General features: G+C 40.1%; 4 protein-coding genes across 4 annotated transcripts; 2 read left to right on the forward strand and 2 right to left on the reverse strand.

The window, feature by feature from the left end:
* Positions 1 to 3,474: 3,474 nt before the first annotated feature.
* Positions 3,475 to 15,689, forward strand: LOC108812210 (E3 ubiquitin-protein ligase UPL6). Its single transcript, XM_018584400.2, has 26 exons — positions 3,475 to 3,895; positions 4,126 to 4,226; positions 4,333 to 4,460; positions 4,799 to 4,910; positions 5,059 to 5,239; positions 5,365 to 5,547; positions 5,735 to 5,917; positions 6,016 to 6,097; positions 6,227 to 6,342; positions 6,451 to 6,746; positions 6,877 to 6,973; positions 7,239 to 7,379; positions 7,470 to 7,553; positions 7,661 to 7,747; positions 7,929 to 8,069; positions 8,159 to 8,284; positions 8,407 to 8,505; positions 13,878 to 13,945; positions 14,053 to 14,119; positions 14,274 to 14,444; positions 14,548 to 14,637; positions 14,766 to 14,846; positions 14,937 to 15,010; positions 15,097 to 15,168; positions 15,259 to 15,348; positions 15,469 to 15,689. Exons 1-26 carry the CDS (start codon positions 3,737 to 3,739, stop codon positions 15,533 to 15,535), a joined length of 3,096 nt encoding a protein of 1,031 aa, XP_018439902.1. The 5' UTR covers positions 3,475 to 3,736; the 3' UTR covers positions 15,536 to 15,689.
* A 443-nt stretch (positions 15,690 to 16,132) lies between these two features.
* On the forward strand, positions 16,133 to 16,968 carry LOC108807366 (stress-response A/B barrel domain-containing protein HS1). The gene is made up of 2 exons (XM_018579643.2): positions 16,133 to 16,337; positions 16,615 to 16,968. Exons 1-2 carry the CDS (start codon positions 16,162 to 16,164, stop codon positions 16,796 to 16,798), a joined length of 360 nt encoding a protein of 119 aa, XP_018435145.1. The 5' UTR covers positions 16,133 to 16,161; the 3' UTR covers positions 16,799 to 16,968.
* A 123-nt stretch (positions 16,969 to 17,091) lies between these two features.
* LOC108807365 (pectinesterase inhibitor 2-like) lies at positions 17,092 to 17,708 on the reverse strand. The gene has a single exon (XM_018579641.2). It carries the CDS (start codon positions 17,706 to 17,708, stop codon positions 17,166 to 17,168), a length of 543 nt encoding a protein of 180 aa, XP_018435143.1. The 3' UTR covers positions 17,092 to 17,165.
* Positions 17,709 to 18,435: 727 nt separating this feature from the next.
* On the reverse strand, positions 18,436 to 20,090 carry LOC108807681 (F-box/kelch-repeat protein At3g17530-like). The gene is made up of 2 exons (XM_018579939.2): positions 18,897 to 20,090; positions 18,436 to 18,602 (listed from the first exon to the last, which is right to left on the reverse strand). Exons 1-2 carry the CDS (start codon positions 20,063 to 20,065, stop codon positions 18,497 to 18,499), a joined length of 1,275 nt encoding a protein of 424 aa, XP_018435441.1. The 5' UTR covers positions 20,066 to 20,090; the 3' UTR covers positions 18,436 to 18,496.
* Positions 20,091 to 26,731: the final 6,641 nt, after the last annotated feature.

Below are 26,731 nucleotides of genomic sequence, written 5' to 3' on the forward strand. Positions count from 1 at the left end.
GGTGAGAACACAACGATGATGAGAATAAAAGATAAGAAAGAAAACGTAAATGATGGATTAACTTATATTATTAGATTTGTATATCAAGGGCATTTATTTAGCCACAACATGTTTTAATAGGTCCAAATTTAAATGATGCCATGGTAAGTTTTAAATAGGACTCTATTTTAATAGGTTAGATACCCTAAAGAGACTTTACAGAACAGAATTTGGGGAGTTTTTATTTTGATTTTATAAAAGGTTGATAATATTCAAATAATTGAATGTTATGGTGGAGGTACGTTCTATCACGAAATGATTGTGTCTGCAAGTGGACAATGAAATGTAAATAAGGGTTTGCATCATGTTTACCTCCTTTATTCGCAACGGTACAAACATAGCATTGAAAGTTTTGGAAAAAAAGTTTAGATGATATTTTTCTTAGAATTTTTATTTGGGTGCAAGCTTGTTATGTGCCCTCTATGTTTCAAGATTGACTTTTCACAAAATAACAAAGGGAAATCGGCCAAAAAAAACATTGAACTTTGTAGGAATTGCCAAAAAAAACTTGTATTCGAGCTTAGCTAATATAACCCTCATCTTTTATTGACTTTTTTAGAAAAATAAAAAACTTACCATTGATTGATCGGATTAACACACCGTTAATCGACAGTTAAAACAATGTTAAATCACCGTTAAATTCTGCCGTTTATTGAAACGACGTCGTTTCATTTAGTTGTTTGTTAAGACAAAATTCCAAAACGACGTCGTTTTGTTGAATTAAAATTGTTTTTAGTTGGACTCAAACTCGAGGTCTATAGGGACATCATGCCACTGAGCTAGTCGTTTTGGAATTAAAATTGTTTTTAGTTGGACTCAAACTCGAGATCTATAGGGACATCATGCCACTGAGCTAGTGGACTTTTCAGAAGATTACCATATATATTTATTTTTATTGATCAAAAAGATGTTGTGTGAGGAGATGGTAAAGACAAACCACGACCGTCCTTTTCCCTCTTCTTCGTCTCTCTCTCTCTCCTCTTCCTCTTCTTCCTCTCCGTAATGTCAACAATCAAAAACTCTCTCCCAGATTGTTCTTATTCCCTTTTCAATCATGTTTTCCCTCAGATCTTAGTTTTGGTTTGGTTTAGGTTTTGGGATTTTCATTTTTTCGTTGGGGACCATTAGATAGGCCGTTCAGAGGAAGACGATTGGCGTCGGGATACCTCGAGATCCTCGAGACTGTGGATGAAGACGGCTTGTTTGAATCTGGAGAGACGATTCCGAAGGAGAATCGTCGTTTCTTCTTCGAAGATTGGGATGGAGATTGTTGGTTGAAGTTCAAGGAATCTTCTGTGCGCTTTCGATTGGTGGCGACGGCACCCATTTAGAGGGAGGGAGGAATCTGGGGTCAACCACTATGACCACGACGGAGAACAATCCCACTCCTCCTCCTCCAAGAAACAATTCAAGCAACAGATTTCCCAACCCCGTGATCATTTTTTTTTCATTTAACTTGGATTTGAAGACATTAAATGTAGTTATGTTAGTCAATTCATTGAAAAGCTCACTAGCTCAGTGGCAAAACCCCTACATTTAATCACAAGTGCCACGTGTTCAAATCGCGGAGATCACAAATTTTTTACGACAAAAGCATCGTGAAACGACGTCGTATATTTTAACGTCGACTTAATGCCGTTTTAATTATCTGTTAACTCTGTTAACGGTGTATTATTTTGGTTAATCAATGCTAAGTTTTTTAATAAACTAAAAAAGTCAATGAATATTCAGTATTTTATTGACCAGCTAATATGTCCAAATTTTTTTTGGCAATTCGTAAAAAGTTCAGGTTTTTTTTGGCCGAATTTCCAAATAACAAAATACTATATGTTTCCTATTAGAATGATTTTTTTTTAATAAATAAACTTATATAGTTTTCCTACAAACATCAGTTGAAGTAGAAATCATTAAACGTAAAATTGTAATAAATTTGTAGAAAAATAGTAGCATGTTATTGATTTCCATACTTCCCACTCTCAACTAGTTAACCATACCCTAATCTTACATATATACAATCCATTATCGTTGATTTAACTAATAAATTATTTTTGAACGACTAAAAACATTTGGAGCCGAAAATTTGTAACTTAATTAATTATTTTTTGAACGACTAGAAAATTTTTGAGCCGAAATTTGTACATGTCCCTAAAACGAAATATGTACCATATTAAATTAATTTTCTTTAGATGATAGACTCTTTCTTAACCAAAATCAAGTATATGCCTTATTATATCCCTATTAGGTGATCGATTTTTTTTTTTTTGCCAAAATGCAAACTCTTCATTAGTAAGTTAACTAGTTAACTATGACCCAACTAATCATCTCTTCGAGTTTAATGTGAATCCACACGATACCTAATAATCCAATAATCATAATGATTTCATATACTATACTGCATGTGTTTCTTTTTTGGGTTTATTTGTTCTCATGAATCATGATGATCATTGTACCACCATTATAGATATGCACAAACATACATATACATAAACGTGTATATAAATGGAACGGACACGAAGAGGAAGGATGGGGCAAGATGGTCAAACTTTTATACAAGAATGGATTACCTACCATCTTAACATGGCTCACTCATCCATTCTTTCTTGTCATTATTTATTTTCTCCACTTTTTTTTGCTTTAGTGTTTTTTCTCCAAATCCTTTGCATGTGATGTACTGATATTCCCACTTTTGTTTGTTAATACGCTAACTAATTGAAACTAGCAATAATGATGCCTACTAACATTTAGTTACTACTCATCTCGTATATATATTTACACTAAATATTTGTTTGGGAGAGTGTCTATGCTTAACCACCAGAGGCAGAAAGGTATAAATGAAATCATTTTCTGTGTTATTTGTTTGTACTTCCATCTTTCTGATGAAGCATGCATCTCGGCTCGTTTTATCAAAAGTTTCAACGACCCAAATTTGGTATAGCCCAAGCATGACCAGTGACAACCCGAGTTACCTTCTACTGCTTTTAGTTGTTATAAGTCTTATTACGGAAAAACTGAAGATCATAAACAAGTTAAAATATGTAATGTATACAGAATGAAATTGAATCAACTATTACAGGCTCCGTAACATATATCCTCAAAAGCCAATATCTGAATGCACGCACATCTCTCTATCTAAAACTACTGTGGAGACTGAAAAACCTTGTGTATGACACCTTTTATGGTATAATCAAAGTTGATGTTGAGAAAAAAAAAAAACTACTTCTGTGAACTCTCTGGTCCTTAAATTCATAGCCATTTAAATCTTTCAATTCAATTTCAATAGAAAGCAATCTAAATTTTTCTATCAAAAAGGCTTTTCCCAACCCAACCCAACCCAACCCAACCCAACCCAGCCCAGCCCAAATTTTATACATCCTCTCAAGAGATAAGAACGCCGTCGTATCAATCAAGAAGCTTCCGTCTTCTTCACAGAGTTTTTTTTTTTCTTTTTTTGTTCAGCAAAAGCGGATTGCTTCGTCCAGTCAATTTCTCTGCTAGATTCCTATTTGCACGCAATCATCCAAATTCGAGATTACCTGCAAAGAATCCATCTCATCTCATCTCATCTATCTCTCTCTGTTGTAACTCCACCGATCACATCCCTCGGCTCAATCAAAGCTTACACTTGAAAAATTTAGGTTATCGGAGCTTGAATCCCGTAACTGTTAGTTAATCCTAGGGTTTAGCTCCAAAACATACCATGTTCTTCTCGGGCGATCATTCGACTCGAAAGCGAGTCGATTTAGGTGGCCGTAGCACCAAGGAGGGAGATGCTCGCAAGGTTCTTGAGCAGACCAAGGTTGAGCGCAGCCGTCGTCTCCTACAGAAGCAGCACAACTCCGCCGCCCTCAAAATTCAGGTCCAAAATTCTTCAATTGAGCCTCTGTATGAGCAATGTAGAACCAAACCAAGCATATGCCTTTAGGATGAATGTCTGAGCTTAAATTTTAACTACTTTTTAATTAGCTTTGAAGTGACTTGTTCTTTTATGTAGACACACACACACATAGAGACATGTGTGTGTGTCTAAAGATTAAAGCTTTTTCAACGTTTCATGCTAAAGATCAAAGCTTTTTTTTGGGGCTATAGAGATTCTTTAGAGGTAGAAGAACAATGGCCATTGAGCGGTCCAAGGTGAGGCGTGACTTCTGTGAGACCTATGGGGATATTTGCCCGAATGTTGTTGATAGGTATTTTTGATACTTTTTTTATCTTTTTTTTTTTGGTCTTAAAATTGTTTACTTATTGTCTTTTGACTCTTTCTACTACTTTTTTTTTTTCTTTCTCGGCATTCAGGCATTGCTTTGAGCCGGGTTCAAGTTTCCTCCGTCAGTTTCTGTTTTTCTTCAAGGCACAAAACTCGGGGGATTTTGTGATACTTGTGGAGACGTGTCGTCTACTGCGGAGTTTTGCACACAGCACTGGTATTTTTCAGTATCTATGCAATATGCATGTTTCTTTTGTTCATACATGTTCGGTCAGTTCGTTGATCAGTGTGCTTTAACGCTCTAGGCAACTCTTTATGTAAGAGGAAGCATGGCCTGAGTCTTCATTTTCCCTAATTAGTTATTAATGGCTTTTGTACTCTTGTTGAATATGTTTTATGAGCTGTAAAATTAGAACCTTGTGTGATGAATGTCCCCTTTACCTTAACTTAAATTATCCCGTTTGCTGTTCCCTTAAGAACAATCTTTCCTCTAGTTTCTTCCTAATAATGTCTGGTTCTTGCTTAATGGTATAAGAACTTCTCATCGTATTACAGGTGACATTCTAAGCCTTTTCTCTGGCTTGGACTACTCTACTGAGCATAATATGGTGGATTTTAGAGTAAAGAAACTTGCATTTACCTGCATCGATGCTATACATCAAAATAGGTAATAATTTATTTTGGCCATCTCTCATTTTTACAGCATATCCACGCAAGGGCCCTTCTGGTGTCAAACTATGATCATCTGTTGTTATCTCATGGCATTTCAGTTCTGTTATTGAATTTTTAGTTTTGCATCCTTATGATTTGGGCAGGGACCTTTTAAGGGATCAGCTCTTAGTTACTCCCGAAGAAGCTAACATTTCAACAGCTATCTTGATGGATGCAATGTCGTTGTTGCTAGATCCTAAGCTGCCTTGGGTCTGCAAAATAGTTAGTCATCTACAGAAAAGAAACATATTCAAACTGGTCCGAGAAATTGTGACTACGGCTAAGGTAATCTCCAATGGCTCCCCACGATTATCCACCACCACCTTGTTCTTCTTATTTACCGCACATTTTCGGATTGGTGTTACTTAGTTTGCAACCTCTCCTTTTGAAGCAATAATTGTTTGTTGCAGGAAGGCGGAAGAGGTCTGACTATTAACGGCAGCATCCTTTCACTAGAAAGAGTATTGGTTCTGGTAGTACCACATGTTGGCCGTGAGCCATGTTGCTGCCCTGTTGTTGATCCACGTTGGAGTTTCTCATCTATGATCCTTACCATACCCTTTATATGGAAGCTCTTCCCAAACTTGAAAGTGGTTAGTTCCTGAACTCATGTTTTTAGTCAGGGATAAACACTAAACGTAACATATTCACTATCATCTTAGGCTAAAATGATAGCTTGTCTTTTTTTACCTAGTTTATGTTTAACACTGAGCTAAATATCATCTTGCCTGTCAGCATCTATTATTCAAACTTTGGTAAACTCATAGTTTCATGGTCCAGGTCTTTGCCAACCCAAGTCTAAGTCAATACTACATTCACCAGATGGCTTTCTGTATCCAAAAGGATACCCATGTTCTCCCAATAGATACAAACACAGAATTCCCTGGTTATGCTTGTCTTCTTGGTAATACATTGGAAATTGCAAACGTGGTCTTGTCAAAGCCTGAATGTTCATTGGACATGGTAGGTATAAATGCAGTTTATTTCTTTATAAAAACATTGTACTCCCACGTCTGTTTGAGTCTAACGCAAGCTTTGTCTTCGTTCTTTATTTTGATCAGGCAATTGACATTGCATCAGTTGCAACTTTCTTATTGGAGACACTTCCTGCTGTTAAGTCATCAGAAAGAGAAAGCAGACAGAGTATGGCATTTTTATTCTTTTGCATGGCAGTGTTTTCTTATTCTTAAGTTCCTTTTCCAATCTGCTCGTAGTATTTCTTCATGAATTTGATCTTATTCTGAAATGGACATGCACTTTTTCTTGGTTCAGGCTCTTCTGAAGTGGATGATATGTTGATTGACGATGTACAAGAATTAGTCTTGAATAGGACTCTGGAGCAGCAGATAACCACCAATGCTCTAGACTCACGTTTTCTTCTTCAGTTAGTATGTACCCATTCCCTGTCATATGAAACCAAATAGAATGTTATTCTTCCTTTGGATCAAGTGATAGCTTTAATTATAACCTAATTTATTTTTTTGCCAACTATGCAGACAAATGTTTTGTTCCATCAGGGTTCGGTTGGTACGCAGTCATATGACGAAGATAAAGAAGCACTAGCTATTGGCACAGGCAGTTCTTTTCTGTATGCAGCATTCAACACTCTCCCTCTTGAGCGAATAATGACAGTTTTGGCTTATAGAACCGAGCTTGTAGCTGTGTTGTGGAATTATATGAAACGATGCCATGAAAACCAGAAGTGGTCATCCATGCCTAGTGTCTTAGCTTATCTTCCAACGGATTCTCCGGGTTGGCTATTACCTCTGGTCGTCTTTTGTCCTGTTTATAAGTAAGGTTTGCTTGATTTAATATCAAATTTTCTGTAGTATTTACTTGAAGGTCACTCGCTCGTACGAATATTAAATAAATGAGGGTGGTTAAATACTTAAATTTGTTTTAACATTGTTGTCACTGATCAGGCATATGCTTACGATAGTCGACAATGAGGAGTTTTACGAACGAGGAAAGCCACTATCGCTACAAGATATCAGGTTGCTCATCATCATTCTCAAGCAAGTAAGTTTTCCTTAGACGGATCCATTAAGTAGTCGTGTAACTTTGATGCTATGAGTTTTAGGAGATACGAAGACACTTGCATAAAATTTAAACACGCTATAAAAGTTTAAGACGCAATTACATATGGCCTTAGGTGGCGGTGGTTGTTCGTTTTTTCTGCCAATCTTTTAATAATAGTTTCTACTGATCTCACCAGAAAAATAGCATCTGATATGCTATGCATTTAATTTTTCCAATTGTTTTTGTGTATGCTCGTTTATTCCAGGCTTTATGGCAGTTACTATGGGTGAATCCACTTACGCAACATAACTCTGGGAAATCTGTCTCCAACGACCTCTTAAAGAAGAACTCTGTTGGCTTGATTCAGAACAGGGTTGGGGTTGTAGTTGCTGAGTTACTTTCACAGGTCAGTGTTCACTTTATAGATATTTTTCTCAGTCAGTATAACTTGGGGAAGGTAATTGCTCATCTCTTTGTTGATGAAATCTTTCCGCAGTTTCAAGATTGGAACAACCGGCAACAATTCACTTCCTCGAGCGACTTTCAAGCTGATACTGTGAATGAATATTTTATCACTCAGGTGACGACTACTTCACTTCGACTTTGTTAATTGTGTGGTCTTACTTATCTTGAATGGTTTGGTCTTAATTTTTCCCTACCATTCTGATATTGTTTTCCTTTCTCCAGGCCATAACGGAAGGTTCAAGAGCCAACTACATACTGATGCAAGCTCCTTTCCTGATTCCGTTTACAAGCAGAGTCAAAATATTCACAGTGAGTGGTTGTTAGGGCGTGTATATCTGGTGATGGATTGTCATTTGTTGGATTGAGGAACCTAGGTGTGCTAATTAACGTATACTTGCGTGCGTAATCTCGTTTAATGGGAGAAAATATTTTTTACTTGTCGCTGATTGCTTTGCTGCGGCTGCATTTATTTGCTGAATATTATTTGTAGACACAATTAGCAACGGCGAGGCAGACTCATGGACCTGAAGAAATTTTTACTCGAAATCGGTTCAGAATACGAAGAGATCACATCTTGGATGATGCTTACAATCAAATGAGTGCATTGTCAGAGGATGAGCTCCGAGGACCAGTAAGTTCTCTCTCTTGCCAGATATTTGTCTTCAAGCAATTGCCTATTCACAATGCAAAATGCACATTTTCTTTCCTGTGTCGCTTTAGATTCGTGTGACATTTGTCAATGAACTCGGAGTTGAGGAAGCCGGTATTGATGGTGGTGGCATTTTCAAAGACTTTATGGAGAAAATTACCCGAGCAGCCTTTGATGTGCAATATGGGTTGTTTAAGGTCGTATTTCTAGCTCTGCTCACTCAAGTTTTTGTGGATTTCATAATTTACCACACTTCATCATGTTTGCATGTAATCTATCTGTAATTCTTTATAAAAATCTCCAACATACTTTCTTTCAGGAAACCGCTGATCACATGCTTTATCCTAATCCTGGATCAGGAATGATACATAAGCAGCATCTCCAGTTCTTTCATTTTCTCGGCAGTCTTCTCGCAAAAGTATGGTATTTGATTGCTGGCCTTAATGTGAAAGTCGTATAAGTCACCAATCTTTCTTTTACTAGTTCTTCTCGCCTAAGTATTCATCATGTAAATAGAATAGTTGGGGTATAACTGTTTTGATGCTTTCATATAGATTTTATTTAGTTTGTGATATGCCCTGGAGAGCTTATTATAGGAGAAACAAGAAAGAAGGAAGGAAAGACTCTGAGTGAAAAAGAAGTTTAGCAGTTACGTTTAATAAAGAGTATAAATACATTGTATTGGGATAGGGGAGAAGTATCACGTAATTGATCATTGTAAAAGTGAGAGAGAGAGACTCGGAGGTTTACGGTTAGCTCGTGAGAGGCTGTAACCTTCAGATACGTTTACGAGTAATACAAGGAGGAATTGGTTTGGTATCTTAACAAATTGGTGCGTGTTGACGTTGGGATCGGAGTTTCATCGCGATGTCATCAAGCTTGGAGGAGAAGTTACAGCGAGTCGACGAGCTCAACGACGCCGTCGCCGATTCGTCGGAACGCGTTGACAAGCTAACGAGGGCGGTGGAGATGATGGTGGAACGACAATCGAAATCAGAGATGCAGCTTCAAACGAATGATCGGACGATGCAAACGCTTCAATCAACGATAACAGCGTTGATGTCCATTGTTCGCGATCGTCTTCCGTCGTTCGACGATATCATGACGCCGATCCGAAATCCGGAGAAACAACCGGTTCAGGTAAACGCTTCGACCTCGGAACCTGGCCTTACTATTCCGTTGCGCGATTCGTCTGGTTTGGATGCGTTGATGCCAACAGAGAACAGTCAATTCAAAAAGTTGGAGATGCCGATCTTTGATGGGAAGAATCCGCACGGGTGGATCGCACGAGTCGAACGTTTCTTCCGTCATGGTCAGTATACAGAGACGCAAAAGATGCAGTTGATATCGATGAGTCTTGATGGAGTGGTTCTGAGTTGGTTCTTGTGGGAGGAGCAGCATACGCCGATGCTCAACTGGACTAATTTCAAGAAACGTATATTGACGCGATTCGGTAATCCACGCATGCGTTCTCCAAAAGAGAACCTAGCAGCACTGACTCAGACTGGTCCGGTGATCGAGTATGTTCAACAATTTGAAGAACTGGCTTCTCAAGTGACGGGAGTTGATGATGAGATGTTGGAAGCAATCTTTAAGGGAGGTCTTAAACCAGAGCTTCAGGAGATCCTTCGAATGAAAGAACCTCGTGATCTTTCTCACATGATCGCGACAGTTCTTGAGATGGAAGATGGACTGTTGTGTCAAGCGATGGTGCCAATTCGGGGTGCAGAGCAGAAAAATCAAAAGTCTACGCCGTATAATTCGTCTCGTTCTGTTACACACTCGACAGGTAACAGTACTTGGCGAACTAGACCGGTCTCTTTGCCTTCGGAGAAGACACCGAGTTCCACTGAGAAGACACAATCGGTAACCAACACGTCTACTGTGGGAACCTTGAGACGCCAATTATCACCAGCAGAGTATGAGTATAGGAGGAAGAATAGACTTTGTTATAAATGTGATGAGCGCCATACATTTGGACAGACGTGTCCCAATAAACATTTACAAGTCTTAACAGTAGTGGATGGTTGTGATGTGGAGTTAGTAGAAGAGGAGCTGGTTGATACGTTTCAAGATGAGAATGGTCGTGTGACGGAGCTGATGGCATTATCTCTTAATGCGTTTTTGGGTATGCCTTCACTCACTACCACTAAGCTGCGAGGTGAATTGGGAAGAACAACAGTGATAGTGATGTTGGATAGTGGAGCTACTCATAACTTTATTTCTCCTGATGTGGTGAAACGTGCTCGCTTGAGGAGGATAGAACATCAGAATTTGGAGATTCGTTTGGGCACCGGAGTAAGAGTTGCTGGTCTTGGTGTGTGTCCTCAAGTCTCTTTCGCTGTGGCTGGTGTGGAGTTCACGACAGACTTCATAGAGTTGGAGTTGGGAAATGCAGATGTGATCCTAGGAGTGCACTGGTTGCGCACTTTGGGTACATGTGCAATGAACTGGGAGACTCATGAACTGTCATTCAACTATCAAGGACGCCGAATTACGTTCTGTGGAGATTCTTCGTTGCAATCCACGAAGTTGTCTCTGGAAACTCTAACTCCAACGCCAGTGTCCTCTCCAGTTATCGAAGAAGCTAAACAGCCTGTTCCTGAGATCATTACTTCAGTTTTGGATCAGTTTCAGGATGTTTTTGCTATACCAACGCAACTACCTCCGATTAGGAACAGAGAACACTCAATCACGCTCATGCCGGGTACTGGTCCTATCAATGTTCGACCTTACCGGTATCCTCATGCGCAGAAAGAAGAGATGGAGAGACAAGTGCAGAAGATGTTAACCGATGGGATCATTAGGCCAAGTAAAAGTCCTTACTCGAGCCCGGTTCTATTGGTTAAAAAGAAAGATGGCGCATGGAGATTTTGCGTAGATTACAGAGCCGTAAACAGAGCAACAGTTGCTGATCGTTTTCCGATACCTGTCATTGACCAGCTACTGGATGAGCTCCATGGCGCTGTGGTATTTTCAAAGCTGGATCTCCGTTCGGGTTATCATCAGATTCGAATGGTTGACAAAGATATTGAGAAGACCGCCTTTAGGACGCATGATGGGCATTATGAGTTCCTTGTAATGCCATTTGGTCTCTCCAATGCTCCTGCCACATTTCAGGCGTTGATGAACGAGCTTTTCAGACCATATCTTCGGAAATTTGTACTCATCTTCTTTGATGATCTGTTGATTTACAGTCCTACGGTGGAGTTACATGCGCAGCATTTGAAGATTGTCTTGGAGATTTTCAGGCAACATGTACTCTATGCAAATGAGAAGAAGTGTTCTTTTGGACTAAAGAGGATTGAGTATCTCGGCCATGTCATTTCTCAGGAAGGCGTCGCAACTGATACGGCAAAGACAGCTGCGATGACTAGTTGGCCAGTACCGAAGAACGTTAAGGGGTTGCGAGGATTTCTGGGACTCACGGGCTATTACCGTAACTTTGTTAAAGACTATGGTACCATTGCTCGTCCGTTGACGTCCCTCTTGAAGAAGGATCAATTCGCTTGGTCTCATTCAGCTCAGCTTGCATTTGATAAATTGGTTCAAGCTATGGTTCATGCACCGGTTCTTTCTTTGCCAGACTTTAATGAGACGTTCATCATTGAGTCAGATGCTTCTGGAACAGGCTTGGGGGCAGTATTGATGCAGAAGAAGAACCCCATAGCCTACTTCAGTCACGGGCTAACAGAGAAAGAGCAGCTCAAACCAATCTATGAGCGAGAGTTAATGGCTATCGTGCTAGCTATACGACGTTGGAGACATTATCTTTTGGGGAAGAAATTCATTGTTCGAACTGATCAAAAGAGCTTGAAATTTCTGTTGGAGCAGAGAGAAGTTAACTTGGAGTATCAGAAATGGCTACATAAGCTTCTTGGTTACGAATTCGACATTGTCTATAAACCAGGAGTTGAAAACAAGGCGGCTGATGGGTTGTCTCGGATTTCTCATGCGACTTTTGATTCTTTGATGCGTCTTACAGTTCCTAAACCACTACAGATGGAAGATATCTTGAAGGAAGTGGACAACTGTGAGTTTATTCAGCGATTGTTGCAGAACTTGCATGAGGAGAAGCCTGTGAAAGTGGGCTATTCTGTGGTTGATGGTCGGCTGTTGTACAAGCAGCGTTTGGTGATACCGGCAGATTCGAAGCACATATCATTAATACTGGAGGAGTTCCATGGCAGTAAATGGGGAGGTCACACAGGCATGTTAAAGACGATCAAGCGCATTCAAGCTTACTTTTATTGGCCAGGGATGAAACAGGTCATTCAACAGTATGTTGCGGAATGTCAGACATGTCAGACCTGCAAATATTCGACTCTATCTCCTGCTGGCTTACTCCAACCCTTACCTATACCAGAGAATGTGTGGGATGATATCTCCATGGATTTCATCGAAGGACTCCCTACTTCTCATGGTGTGAACGTTATTTTGGTAGTGGTGGACCGTTTATCGAAGTATGGGCATTTTCTGGCACTGAAACACCCTTTTTCTGCAGTTGATGTAGCTTCGAAATTCATGGCAGAAGTAGTCAAATTGCATGGCTTTCCGAGAAGCATCGTTTCAGACCGAGATAAAGTTTTTCAGAGTTCTTTTTGGAAGGAGTTGTTCAAACTTTCGGGTACTAAGCTTAAGTTCAGCACTGCCTATCACCCTCAAACAGATGGGCAGACTGAAGTGCTCAACCGATGTTTGGAAACCTACCTTCGCTGCTTCACCTCTACTCATCCGCGTCGCTGGTTCAGCTTCTTGAGTTGGGCAGAGCTGTCCTACAACACCTCTTATCACACTGCTATCAAGACAACACCGTTTGAGTTAGTGTATGGGCGTTCTCCTCCTTCACTGTTGAAGTTTGAAAAGGGAACAACAGTGAATGCTGATCTTGAAGCGCTGTTGAAGGAAAGGGATTCGATGTTATTATCTGCTAAGTATCATTTGTTGAGGGCGAAGGATAGTATGAAGATTGTTGCTGATAAGAGTCGTCGTGATCTGTCGTTTGAAGTGGGTCAGATGGTTTTTCTCAAGCTCAGGCCTTATCGTCAATCATCAGTGTCGAAGCGCCTTTGTCAGAAGTTATCAGCTCGTTTCTATGGTCCGTTTGAAGTTCTGGAGCGGATAGGCGCGGTGGCTTATCGCCTTAAGCTTCCAGAGGGTTCTCGTATTCATCCGGTATTCCACATTTCTCAGTTGAAGCAGGTGCGAGGCAGCTCGGTGGAGGTTCAAGAACTTCCTTCGGCTCTATCGAGAGATGATGAGTTTGTTGTGGAACCAGACGAGATTGTGGATACTCGCTATACTGAAGATGGCCATTTGGAGGTGTTGATCACGTGGAAGGGTTTACCGACACATGAGAGTTCGTGGTTGCTGGTACGAGAAGTGAAGCATCAGTTTCCCTCTTTCCAGCTTGAGGGCAAGCTGAATCTTGGGAAAGGGGGTATTGATATGCCCTGGAGAGCTTATTATAGGAGAAACAAGAAAGAAGGAAGGAAAGACTCTGAGTGAAAAAGAAGTTTAGCAGTTACGTTTAATAAAGAGTATAAATACATTGTATTGGGATAGGGGAGAAGTATCACGTAATTGATCATTGTAAAAGTGAGAGAGAGAGACTCGGAGGTTTACGGTTAGCTCGTGAGAGGCTGTAACCTTCAGATACGTTTACGAGTAATACAAGGAGGAATTGGTTTGGTATCTTAACAGTTTGGCCTTTTCTTTTCTCTCTATTGAAGTTGAATTGCAACTGTTCTATAGGACTCATGAAATGTTTTTACCTCTATCTTGTTGCAGGCTATGTTTGAAGGGATTCTAGTTGATATACCATTTGCAACGTTTTTCCTCAGTAAATTGAAGCAAAAGTACTATAAATTTGATTTCTACCTTCAACTTCCTGTCAATTCATTTGTTTGTTATCCCGTGTAGACCTTGTGAATATGTCGTAAACCTTCTATTTTTCTGTGGCTAGGTACAACTATTTGAACGATTTGCCCTCTCTGGATCCTGAGTTGTATAGGCATCTTATATTTCTGAAGGTTGGTTTTACTCACCATTCTATTTTCCTGTTTCTTTGTGGAACCGAGAAATAGCTATTTGCATATTCATGTTCCTGGTTGTTTTTCTAAAATGTTCTTTTGAGCTCTCCGTCCACCATGTTTATGAATTACAGTTATAATATGATACTTGCAGCGTTATAAGGGTGACATATCAGACTTGGAGCTTTACTTTGTTATTCTGAACAATGAATATGGAGAGAGAACAGAGGAAGAGCTACTTCCAGGAGGAAAAGACATGCGAGTCATAAATAAAAATGTTATAACTTTCATTCATCTGGTTTCCAATCATAGGTTAAACTTTCAGGTACCCGGGAACCACTTTCCCCTCGTCTATCTTACGCATACTTCAAGGGTATCCTGTAAAAATAATAGCTTTTTATACATTCCATTTTTTTTTTGTACTGTAGATACGCCAGCAGAGTTCTCATTTCTTGAGGGGGTTTCAGCGACTCATTCCGAGAGAATGGATAGACATGTTCAATGAACATGAGCTCCAGGTGGCCATCGATAACTATGCTTTACATGGTTAAAAATAAAAATTGTTATTATGCCAGCTTTGTTAATTGTTTCCTCAAAGAGGATATGAAGAGATGGATTTTTACCGTTTGTGGGGTTTGGTTTGCAGGTTCTCATATCTGGTTCAGCTGATAGTTTGGATATTGACGACTTGCGAGAGAACGCCAATTATTCTGGAGGGTACAACGCTGTGAGTTGTTCTTTTTCCTTGTCAGCCAAGATGACATTTGGAACGTTATTGTTATAATATATGATTACATCGTTGTTGTGTTCTTGACAGGGACATTATGTGATTGATATGTTCTGGGAAGTAATGAAAAGCTTCTCAACCGAAAACCAGAAGAAATTCTTGAAGTAAAGCCAAGTTCACCCAATTATATACCATAGGAGTGTCTTTTTTAATGAGAGGTAAAACTAACATCTATCATCTTTAATTTCAGATTTGTGACGGGCTGTTCAAGAGGACCACTGCTAGGTTTCAAGTACTTGGAACCTGCATTCTGTATACAGAGGTAACCAAACCTTACACAGACTCTCAAAATCGTGCTTTTGGGCTAGTAACAGAGTGTGTATGAAAAGATCCCCAACATTGTGCGGTTCAGGGCTGGTGGTAGCGTGAGTAATGAAGCAGTTGATAGACTACCGACATCAGCCACTTGTATGAACCTTCTTAAGCTTCCACCCTATCAAAGGTTGGTTTGTCCTCGCTCATAACACATCATCTCAAGAAAACTGCATCATGTCTCAAATAAAATCACATTGGAGAAAGAGATTAAACTTCCTTTTTATTTTTTTTTTGTCGAATGATGCAGCAAAGAGCAACTGGAGACCAAATTGATGTACGCCATAAGCGCAGAAGCAGGCTTTGATCTGAGCTGAATAGCTTTTGTGAGTTTTATCACTCGGAGAAAAAGATTGAAGACAACTAGAAGAGAAGAATCGAAACCGTGTTTGTCTTCTTTCTTTTTTGTAATATGGTAGGGATGTTTGGTAAATATATCTCGACTGCATAATAATACAAAAAAAGTTAACATTTTGGCTGGAGAATAAGCGAACCAAGTCATCAAATTTTGAAAGCAAACCGAACTCAGATAACCGGACTCAAAACATACTGTTGAAATCTCGTACCAATGACATTTGGAAGACACCATAATTTGACTATGAACTTATCCGAAAATATTCAAATTAACAGAAAATTATCCAAAACAATCGTAATCAAATTGAAACCGAATTGAACTTGAAATTTTCTCAGGTATTTGTCGGTTCTAAACATTATTATCTAAACCAAATCGAAATTGGTTAGCGAAACTGAAATAGCTGTGCTGTGCATATGTATTTTTTTTTTTTGTCAACAGCTGTGCATATGTATAATTTGTTGCTTTAATATCTTTTTGATACGGAAAGTAATAATGCGACGCTTAGTGCTTAACATGTTTTATTTATAAAGTCTTACGTAGATCAGATCCAGACCGTCCATTTATATAAACTGCAACATATGTAGATAGATGAGAGAGAGAGCAGTGAGCAATCGCAGGGAGAAAATGGAGGAAGCAAAGGGACCTGTGAAGCACGTTCTGCTTGCTAAGTTCAAAGATGACGTCACTCCAGAGAAGATCGATGAACTTATCAAAGGTTACGCTAATCTCGTCAATCTCATCGAACCTATGAAAGCTTTCCACTGGTAACTTCTCTGCTTTTTTTTTCCTTTGATCTGATTTGTTATTGAATTACTGTTGTTATGAGCAAACGATTTATCCCCAAAACGTAAGATCTTAATTAAAATCGTTAGGGCTTAATCTTACCATCTACCAAATATGATTTTGGATAAATGCTAAAACCAAACTTGATTGAATCTTTGTTAGAATATGCTTTCTCATGTGTTTTACTGATTCTCATTGGTTCTGTCCTAAAAAATAAAATTCATGTAATAGAAAAAAAAGATATAAATAATTTTGTAGGGGAAAAGATGTGAGCATAGAGAATCTGCATCAAGGTTTCACACACATCTTTGAATCCACGTTTGAGAGCAAAGAAGCTGTAGCTGAGTACGTTGCTCATCCTATTCACGTTGAGTTCGCCACCATGTTCCTTGGCAGCTTGGATAAAGTGTTGGTCATAGACTACAAGCCTACCTCTGTTTAAATTCGTCTTCTTTGTGTGATCTTTGTTTGTAATAAAGTATGTTCCTTTTGATGTATTTGACATTGGTTAATTTGTCTGCCTTCTTACAATGTTTCTGTCAATCTCTTTATTTTTCTTTGTATCAGACAATGTGTGTAAAAGATCATTAGTGTTTTGCTTGTTTTCTTTTATGGTTTGAGTACTTTGTCGTCTCTTAATCTCTTGTATTTTTTTTTTATCAATAATGGTAATAGAACAAAGGTGCACAAAAAAAAAAGTAATAGAACAAAAAATAGGGAATTAGAAACTAGGTTCTCTATTGTGTCTATGTAAACATACATGTATAACTGTTTGATGTAGTTGTCTGAATCGCAAGCCCTTTCTTTAATCACATCATGTCGGAGATGACAAGAACAATGTCACAAAAATCCTCAAAATCATCTTTGTAATAGATAGTAGGTTTAAAAAGCTTGGGAATTGACGGATCAGCTTTGAACTTCGCCACGCGATCTTGACATCTTGTAGGACCTAGCATAGCTGCTGAAACCTTGTTTTTCAAACCTGGACCATCTCCTGATCTAGAGCTCTTCGTAGCTTCACCGAGACTTGTGATGGTATTCTTGTACAGCCTCGCGCACGCGGTGGCTTCTTTCTCCAAAGCAGGGTATGGTCTCTTGGCAAGATTCTCATACCTCGTAACACCTGTTATCGCGGTTATTTGTGCAGAGCCGAGAATGGTCGTTGCAAACGTTTTAATATCAGCAGCTGAAGTCTTTGTGATTGATTTCGTGTAGTTTGTGCAGAAGAATGTGTTTTTTGCTTTACCGCAAATTGCTTTTATGTCTGGAGGTTTTGCGTTTAAGGAACCAATCATTACAAAAAACATCAGACAAGACACAAGAAGGTTGTTCATCATGTATGCTGTCGCCATCTTTTGTTCTTTTTTGGTAGAGTTATTGTCCATGAGGTTATATATTTATAGATGGTTGCGATTGATTGCTTCCACTAGAACTATCAATAGAAGTTACTGGACAGGATTGTTGCTGTTTCTGTTTCTTAGTTATACCACTAGTTCTAATAAATGATAGAGATTTTTTTTTTGCTATTTTTAGAAATAATGTTAAGATAAGTTTTCTTGTAATGCAAGAAAAGCCCATTTTCTCTGAAAATCCCTGATCAGCTCAAGTATAGTGATCAAAGTACCCTTTTCCTCTCTCGTAGTTTTGCTTTTGTCACTGGTTATTCGCTACAAAGTCTGAATCGGCTGCATATCTACTGTGGATAATCGTAAAGACCAAGCATTAGAAAGTATCTTGTCCAAGGCTTACAGCAAAGCAATTCGATTGTGTCAACGAGATGAAGTTCATTTGGTCCTTCATCCTTGACTTGAACCACAATTCTACATTCCACTACGCTCTCAACGGAGCAAAGAAACAAGTTCAAGGGAGTCTGTGTTCTCCTTCGCATTAATCTGATAGATATATTAGATGGTATCAATGTAGCACCAGTAAATAAAATAAACTACAAAAGCAGTCTATTTTTTTTTCTGATTTTGAGAGTCAAAATAAGATATAAACTTAAAATGCGTTCAATGTATTACAACCTTTGGGGTTCTCCAATAATTAAAAAAAAAAAAGGAAAAGAAAGAAATCTTTGGGACATTGAAAGCAACAGCAAGAGAACTTCAATATTCTTAAGGTCTGGTGTCACTTTCATCTCCTAAACCTTTTTGGGATAGAAACTTCGATATGCTATAGGTTTTTCTCTGGGTGTGACTTTTGTTTCCTCAACGCTTCTTCCAGAAATGCCCTCCTTCGGTTCATCCCTGTTAATTTTCACACACAGTTAAAGAGAACCCTAACACGAAACATAATATATGTATACCTAAGCAGTGTTTTGAACATGCAGTTTTTCTTACATGCGAACAATCTTTATGTGAGATTTAAGCATTCCGTTTTAAGAACAAAGTATATGAATCTATGAAGCTAAAATGCTGATATTTAGTTTCTTAATAACTACTCTTCACCATATGCATCCAATGCAACTATAATGTATTTGAGTAAGATCATTAGAACAAAGAATAGCAAAAAAGAAAGATTAGTTTATATATTTGACTAACCTCCTTGTAATTCGTTTCCTTTTGCTTTTGCGCGTACTCTTCTTCACAACGTGAACAGCGCTCGGAACGTAATTCATGAGATGTGGCCATGAATATGATCCATCTATAATCCCTTCACCATAGACATGTCTTTGTATATTCTCTCCAATGATGGAAATGTTGGTACACTCTTCTTCACTATCATCCTTGTCTGTACTACAACACACTGCCACTTTATGCTCCTCGTCCAAGACGAAGCTGACAACATTTAGCAACACAACGTCCACTACCAAGAACTCGCTCCAGGACACCTTTTTGGTGTTAATCTGATTGCTCACCCATATCTTCATCTCGAATGAATCTATATGAAGATATTGATGTAACACCGAGAGTTGTTCGTCTCTAACAACTGACAGAACAGCGGTATCTTCATGCTCATAATTCACGAAATCACCAGGATCAGCACTCTCATATGGGAGAGGGAGAAACCCAAACCTCTCTCTTGTGAAATCGAAACTGAGAATGAACTGGTCGTCCTTTTTTTTAGCAACCCAGTAAGTGTTTCCTTTCACAGACACCCCACGAGCAGATATGTCCGAATCATGCTTATCAACATCTAAAACCCTCCACGAGTCAGAAATAAAATCATACAGTTCAAACTCGGAAACCGTACGCCTCAGTTGCATGTTGCAATAACGACAATACCTCAGGATCTTGTAGCTATTAATACAAGAAGACTTGCCGCCTTTGTATCCAAGAGCATATAAATCATTTTGGTGATAAGATGTCCTAGGTTCTACATACCTAGTTTCACCGTTACAAGGGTTGCAAACCACGAGCGTTTGGTTTCCCACCATAGTGCACAAGATCAAACCCTTGCAATAAAAAATATCATGTATTTTTAAATCATCTGAATCTTGTAAAGATCCAAGTTTACCTCCAAACTCCATGGACGGATCATCAAGGCTGTGATGAATCTCTTGGAGGTTGATGACTGTTGAAAAAACACTAGTATTCAACAATAAGATGAACTCTCTTCCTGCTTGAGCCAAGTGCTTCTGGGCGAGGAGATCTTGGCGTAGAGTATACCATCGTTTACACACAGTTTGCCATTGTGATGGAGACTTCTTCGGAACACGGGCGAGGATCTTGTTTTCCAGATCAAATGGAAGGTCGGTCGTCATCACCATCTTCTAGTAGTGATTTCTGGCCCAATATCTCTCCAGGCAGCAAGAATATAGGACTAACGATCGATATGAACTATGGAAAACCTCTTTTGTTTTTTTCTTTGAACACCAAAACTAGAGTAAACTAGAACTGTTTTTTCATTAGGCTTTTGTTGTATCATAGTTGTGTTATAATTGTTAAAAGTATATTATAGGGAAATTATCTTCCGAGAATTTCTCCCTTTGGAGGTAAGATATCTTTCTTGAAATGTAGATTTATGGGTGACTATTTTTCAAAACAAAATATACTGAATAAAGTAAGGAATAATTATTTGTGGAACACTGAATTCTTCTCATCAATTTGCATATTTAGGAAAGGAAAGAAATAATTTTTTTTTACAAATGATCTGTCGAGAAAAAGATCTTTTTTAAATTTATTTGTTCTTTTAAAATATTTTTATTCTACAAAAAGATGAGAACTGGTGGTGAGATAAGTTAACGGTTAAGATTTATGATGTAGGCGGGAACGAGACTAAATATACTGGGCCAAATGTTGGTAACATAAACAATCATTTAGTGGGCCTATATTTTCGCCCCTTTTCTTAATGGAACTGAGTTTGAAATCTGAAAATCCGAAGTTCTCACCACCCTGGCGGACGCACAGTATAACGTACGGGGGCACGTGCCCCCAACTAATTTTTAATTTTCTTTAACAATTACTATAAGAATATAGAAGTGCCCCCAACCTGAAAACAAAATATAATGAAAACTTTATTTGTGCCCCCCACTAAATTCGATTCTTCATCCGCCACTCTGCTTCTTCTCTCCATGGCTCCGTCTATCTCAATCTCCGGTCACTATGCCCGTAAGACTCGATCATTGAGTACAGTTATAGAGTTTATGTTTTTGATTGATAACGCGAGTTTTGTGTGTTTCTGTAACAGGAAAAGAAAACATAGTTGAATCTCTTGTGGGAATGCCGACTCTCTACAAGGTTCTTTGCCTCCTGAGCTCGCTAACAATGTCGTTAGGGTCTGCATCATCTATTCTATTTACTCACAGTGTCTAGATTATTAACTTTTGTTTCTTCTTTGTTTAGTCGATGCTATGTTTTTTGAGCTACATTCATTGGTAAGCAGGTGAGATATTTTTTTGTTTTTTTTTTGGAGCAGGTGAGAGATTCTCTGTGCTGAATATGAGCTTGCCTTGTCAGATTTGGTATATTGGTGTTTATAATATGATAATGTTCAGATAAAAGAATATCATTTCAACACTTTGAAAATAAATCTGGATGCTGATTGAAATTTAACAACCTTCTTTACCCTACCTTTAGTCTCAAGGATACAGAGTCGATGGTGTTGTAAATTCACGTGTTGAGCAGAGTTGGTAAACTAGTGCCTTTGTGACTTCGTTGGTCGGAGAAAAAAATATGAAAAGGAGTGACAGATAGGGGAGGTAAAATCGAAAACATATTTCTTGTGGTGGAAGAAAAGTCCACTTTCTTGGATGTAGAAAGAATAGTTGTGCAATTAGGGGTTTGGATACATAGATGAAAAGGGACGCTGGTCGAGATTTCTCTCCCAGGCACTACTTCCAAGGCGAGGAGCTCTTTGAAGACCAACGGATATTAGCTTGAAAGTGACTACTCACTTTCTTTCCTCAGAAGGCAAGAATTCACTGGATACTTCCAAACCTCTCGCAAGAAAACCCTAGTTTTTAACCCGAACTAGCATCCTCCAAGAACTCGATCTAACTCCACAACATTCGCAAAATCTCGATTCCAAAGCAACTCCTTCGTCTGCAATCTGTTTTCTCAAGATCTGCAACAGAAACGGCCCTCAACCATCAATCTCTCCCACACTACAAAGATCTCAGGTCCCACCTACTTTCAATCCAACAAGCCAGAGTGTCTTACCATAGTAAGCGTGTGTTAGGAGTCGACAAAAACTCCTCCAGCAGCGATTACTACTACAACTCCATGGCGTTCAGATACACTGAGAAAGAGAAAGGCAAGCAACAACTGAGAGATGGAAACAAAAACAAGGTCCCCAGAATCAAGGCTCCGAGCATCGATACCTCTGCTCTAATAAAAGACAATGCTCTCACACTCATAGGGAGGATCACTAACCCGCAAGAACAGAAGATCTGGGCCCTAATCCCAGGTCTACCACGCAAATGGGACCTTCAAGGAAAAGCAGTTGGTTCAGACTTGGGGAATAACTGTTTCCAATTTCGCTTTGAAAGAGAAGAAGACTTGAGGAGGGTCCTCGACAACAGACCGTATCACTTCGCATACTGGATGGTCATCCTTCAGAGGTGGGAACCAGTGATATCTAACTCATTTCCTTCAATGATTCCCTTCTGGATCAGAATCAAAGGGATTCCTCTTCACTACTGGCAAGACGACATGGTATGCAGAGTGGGGAAAGAAGTGGGCATCCTGATGAACCACGAGTTAACAAAGACAACAGCAAGAGTACAAGTGTCAGTGGATGGTCTAAAGCCTTTGATAAAAGAGCTAATAATCGAATTTGACTCGGGGGAAGAGACCTCCATTACCCTAGAGTATGAGAGGCTGGAATATCACTGCACTCACTGCTACTCGCTATCACACGCGAGGAGAGACTGCCCACAGAGACTAGAAGAAGACTCAGCCTGGAACCAAATCCATAAGACAACTTCAGAAGGCTTTATCGAAAACCCAAACACCTCAAGAGTAAGGCCTCTACAAGTAGTTGAAAAGGAAAGAGAACAGAGCAAGGAAAGGACAGAACCTGTCCTCCACGCTTTCAGAGCAAGGGTAGACAGACACGGGAACCCATATGGGGAGAGAGTGAGCACGAAGCAGACTCGAGCACCCCCACCACCACCCAGCAAGAGATCTGACAATCCCTCTCAGCCTTTGGGGAACCAGAAATCTATGCAAGAAAGATCTCAACACCTACTCTCCCCACCCTTCACTCATCATAGACAGAGCAGCTACAGAGAGACGTCGAGAGGACGCAACCTCTTCCCCCAACGAAGCCAAGGGCAGTGGAGGGCTAAACAGCTGACAGGCCCAGAAGAGGAGCACACAAGAGATACAGAACCAGCTAACCCTCCACCTAGAGAAAGCCTCCTACCTGCAAACCCCCAGACAATCGTAGCTGAACCAGGCATTAGAACAATGGATGAAGTACTAGAGGAGCTACATGAAACAACGAGACAATACCTGAATTGCCCTGACCCAGTCGAAGCAGCAGCAAGGAGACAAAGGGTCCTACAAGGAGATGCCTTGGGACAGACGGAAGAAGTGGCAGCTTCTATCATTGCTGCAGAGACTCGTAGGCACTACTTCTTCTCCCAAGGGGGAGGATCTGCAAGCAATCCTAATACTCCACCACCAATTCAAGCACCCTCTATTAACGGTCTTCCTCTCCCAGGATTCTCAAGTGCTAACGACCTACAGGACACTGTAGTAATCAACGTGGAAGAAAGAGACCATGGTGTGCATCCTGTCACCAGAGAAATGGACGTGACACCAAAGAGAGCTTCGGGAGGACCCGCGAAGTTGAAATCGATTGTCATTAGCCCTGTCTTCGAACCAGAGATTGCACCAGGGAGTCCCTATGAGCTCTCTGAACAGCCAATGGAAGAGGAAACTCTTAAAGAAGTCCAAAGCAAAATAAAAAAGAAAGGAAGAAGACCAATACAAACGAGAGTACCGGGGAACAGTCCTAACATCTTAAGGGGAGCTAGCTCAAAGAAAAGGAAGATCTCACAGATCCAAAACTCACCAGCTAGAAGAGTAGACTCCTCTAAAGGTACATCACCTACAACACAAGCAAGAGCAACCAAAAGTAAGACAACAGCAGGAGCATCGAGAAGCCAAAGAAATCAGGATTCAAACCCACCAATTAATCTCATTCCAGCAAGGACTAAGAGAAGCTCGGATTTTCGGGCCTCTCCACACCCGGCTCCTTAGTCGTAGCTAGCTGGAATTGTAATGGGTTGGGGAATCCCATTACAATCCAGCGCTTGAAGGAGATTAACCGGCGTAATGCTCCTGATATCTTCTTCCTCATGGAAACCAAAAATCCCACTGATGTAGTCTTGGAAAAAATGGATTGGCTACACCCTGACCAACACTACGTGGTCCCACCAGAGACGCCAGGAAGTGGAGGTCTCTTCTTGACATGGAAACCTGACATCAAGCTCACAGTGTTAAACGCAACAAAGAACTTCATAGATACAAAAATCATCTATAAGGGAGTCAGTTTCCATGCTACTTTCGTGTATGGTGAGCCTGATCAGACAAAACGTCACGCAGTATGGAATGAGATAACTAATCTACAAGTTACTCAAGGAGAGCCATGGCTACTGACAGGCGATTTCAACGAAATCATAGATAATAGCGAAAAATGTGGCGGACCAGAAAGAGCCGAAGGCACGTTCTGTGCATTTCGATCATTTCTATCTCACAATGACCTATTTGACCTAAAACACTCAGGCAGCTTCCTATCGTGGAGAGGTCAAAGACATACACACCTGGTTCAGTGTAGACTCGACAGGGCAATCAGCAACAGTGAGTGGATAGAACTCTTCCCTTCCTGCAGAAGCAACTATCTGAAGTACGAGGGGTCAGACCATCGTCCTCTAATCTCCTACCTGGATGCGACAAAGAAAAAAGGCAGCAAACTTTTCAGATACGATAGGAGACTCAGAGAAAACATGGAGGTGAAACAAATAATCAATGAAGTTTGGTTGCAGTCACAGTCACTCCAAGTTGAAGAAAGACTTATCTTGTGTCGAAGAGCAATTGTGAAATGGAGTAAAGCCCACCAGGAGAGTAGCAGAAAGGCAATGGATCTTCTTAAGGCACAACTGGAGAACGCTATGGCAAACCCAATAGCAGATGAGGTACTAATCCATGAAATCAACAAGAAACTCCTCCTCGCTTACAAGTCTGAAGAAGATTTTTGGAAACAAAGAAGCAGACAAATGTGGTTAACTTTGGGAGATTCAAACACTGGGTATTTTCACTCTGTCACTAAAGGGAGAAAAGCACGAAACAGAATGACAGTAGTGGAAGATGGGAATGGATTACCTGTTTACGAAGAAACACAGATAGCGAAAGTGATCTGCCACTTCTATACTGATCTCTTCAAATCAAACAATTTGGATGGCAAAGACACGGTAGATGATGCTCTCCAACCCTGCATCACACAAGACCAAAATGAGAAGCTTATAGAAATCCCCTCCTTTAATGAGATAAGAGAGGCTACCTTTGCTATCCATCCTGACAAGGCCCCAGGCCCGGATGGCTTCTCTGCTTCTTTCTTTCAATCCAATTGGGAGATAGTGGGAGATGCAGTGGCAAAGGAAATCCAACTGTTCTTCATCACCGGGTACCTAAATCCATCAATGAACAAAACTTTTGTTAGACTGATCCCGAAGACAACTACAGCTGCAAAGATAGAGGAATATCGACCTATAGCTCTGTGCAACGTCTATTTCAAGATCATATCAAAGCTGCTGTCTCTACGACTTAAACCAGTCCTAAGCTCGATCATCTCTGAACATCAATCAGCGTTTATCCCAGATAGGGCAATCTCAGACAACGTTTTGATCACCCACGAGGTACTACATTTCCTAAAAGCATCTAAGGCAGAGAAGAGGTGCACAATGGCAGTCAAAACTGACATGTCAAAGGCCTACGATAGAGTGGAGTGGAGTTTCCTAGCTAATGTCCTAAAAAGACTCGGTTTCCATGATATTTGGACGAATTGGATAATGCAGTGTGTTACTACTGTAACCTATGCCTACCTAGTAAACGAGGAAAGCTATGGAGAAGTTCAACCAGAGAGAGGGATTAGGCAGGGAGACCCACTGTCCCCTTACCTTTTTATCCTCTGCGGAGAGGTGCTGTCGGGACTCTGCAAGAAAGCGGCAGCTGATGGCTCTCTCCAAGGCATAAGAGTAGCAAGAGGATGTCCACGCATCAATCATCTGCTCTTTGCAGATGATACTATGTTCTTCACCCAAGCATCTGCAACGAGCTGCAATACATTAGTGAAGATTCTCTCCAGATACGGGGAAGCGTCAGGGCAACAAATTAATAGAGCTAAATCATCCATCACCTTCTCATCCAAAACACCTGCGATAATCAAAGAGGAAGCAAAATCAATTCTGGGAATAAGTAAAGAAGGAGGAGTGGGGAAGTACTTAGGCTTACCTGAACATTTTGGGAGAAGAAAGCGAGACCTCTTCACGTCTATAGTGGATAGAATCCGCCAGAGAGCCCTAAGCCTCTCAACAAGGTTTCTGTCGAAGGCTGGGAAACTGACAATGCTAAAATCCGTCCTCACTGCAATACCAACTTATCCTATGTCTTGCTTCTTGCTTCCCGTCAGCCTGTGCAAGAGAATACAGTCAGTACTAACTAGATTCTGGTGGGATGGACCGCAAGGGCAAAGAAAGATGTGTTGGGTGTCTTGGGATAAGCTAACTCAACCTAAAGGTAATGGAGGTTTAGGGTTCAGAGATATACAACTCTTCAATCTAGCACTCCTTGCAAAAATCTCATGGAGAATCCTAACGGCCCCTAATTGTTTACTCGCACGAGTTCTACTGGGGAAATACTGCCATAAGCAAAGTTTCCTAAAGGTATCACCAACTGGGTCCTGCTCTCACGGCTGGAGGGGGATACTA

The sequence above is a fragment of the Raphanus sativus genome, chromosome 6, assembly GCF_000801105.2.
Source record: "Raphanus sativus cultivar WK10039 chromosome 6, ASM80110v3, whole genome shotgun sequence".
NCBI classification, from domain to species: domain Eukaryota; kingdom Viridiplantae; phylum Streptophyta; class Magnoliopsida; order Brassicales; family Brassicaceae; genus Raphanus; species Raphanus sativus.

Coding starts and splice junctions, on each gene's coding strand:
- LOC108812210 (XM_018584400.2), top strand. CDS start 3,737: ATGTTCTTCTCGGGCGATCATTCGACTCGAAAGCGAGTCGATTTAGGT. Junction 7,380..7,469: donor TTGCTGAGTTACTTTCACAG/GTCAGTGTTCAC, acceptor ATCTTTCCGCAG/TTTCAAGATTGGAACAACCG. Junction 15,169..15,258: donor CCTGCATTCTGTATACAGAG/GTAACCAAACCT, acceptor TGTGCGGTTCAG/GGCTGGTGGTAGCGTGAGTA.
- LOC108807681 (XM_018579939.2), bottom strand. CDS start 20,065: ATGGTGATGACGACCGACCTTCCATTTGATCTGGAAAACAAGATCCTC. Junction 18,603..18,896: donor AGGAAACGAATTACAAGGAG/GTTAGTCAAATA, acceptor GAAAATTAACAG/GGATGAACCGAAGGAGGGCA.
- LOC108807365 (XM_018579641.2), bottom strand. CDS start 17,708: ATGGCGACAGCATACATGATGAACAACCTTCTTGTGTCTTGTCTGATG.
- LOC108807366 (XM_018579643.2), top strand. CDS start 16,162: ATGAGAGAGAGAGCAGTGAGCAATCGCAGGGAGAAAATGGAGGAAGCA. Junction 16,338..16,614: donor CCTATGAAAGCTTTCCACTG/GTAACTTCTCTG, acceptor ATAATTTTGTAG/GGGAAAAGATGTGAGCATAG.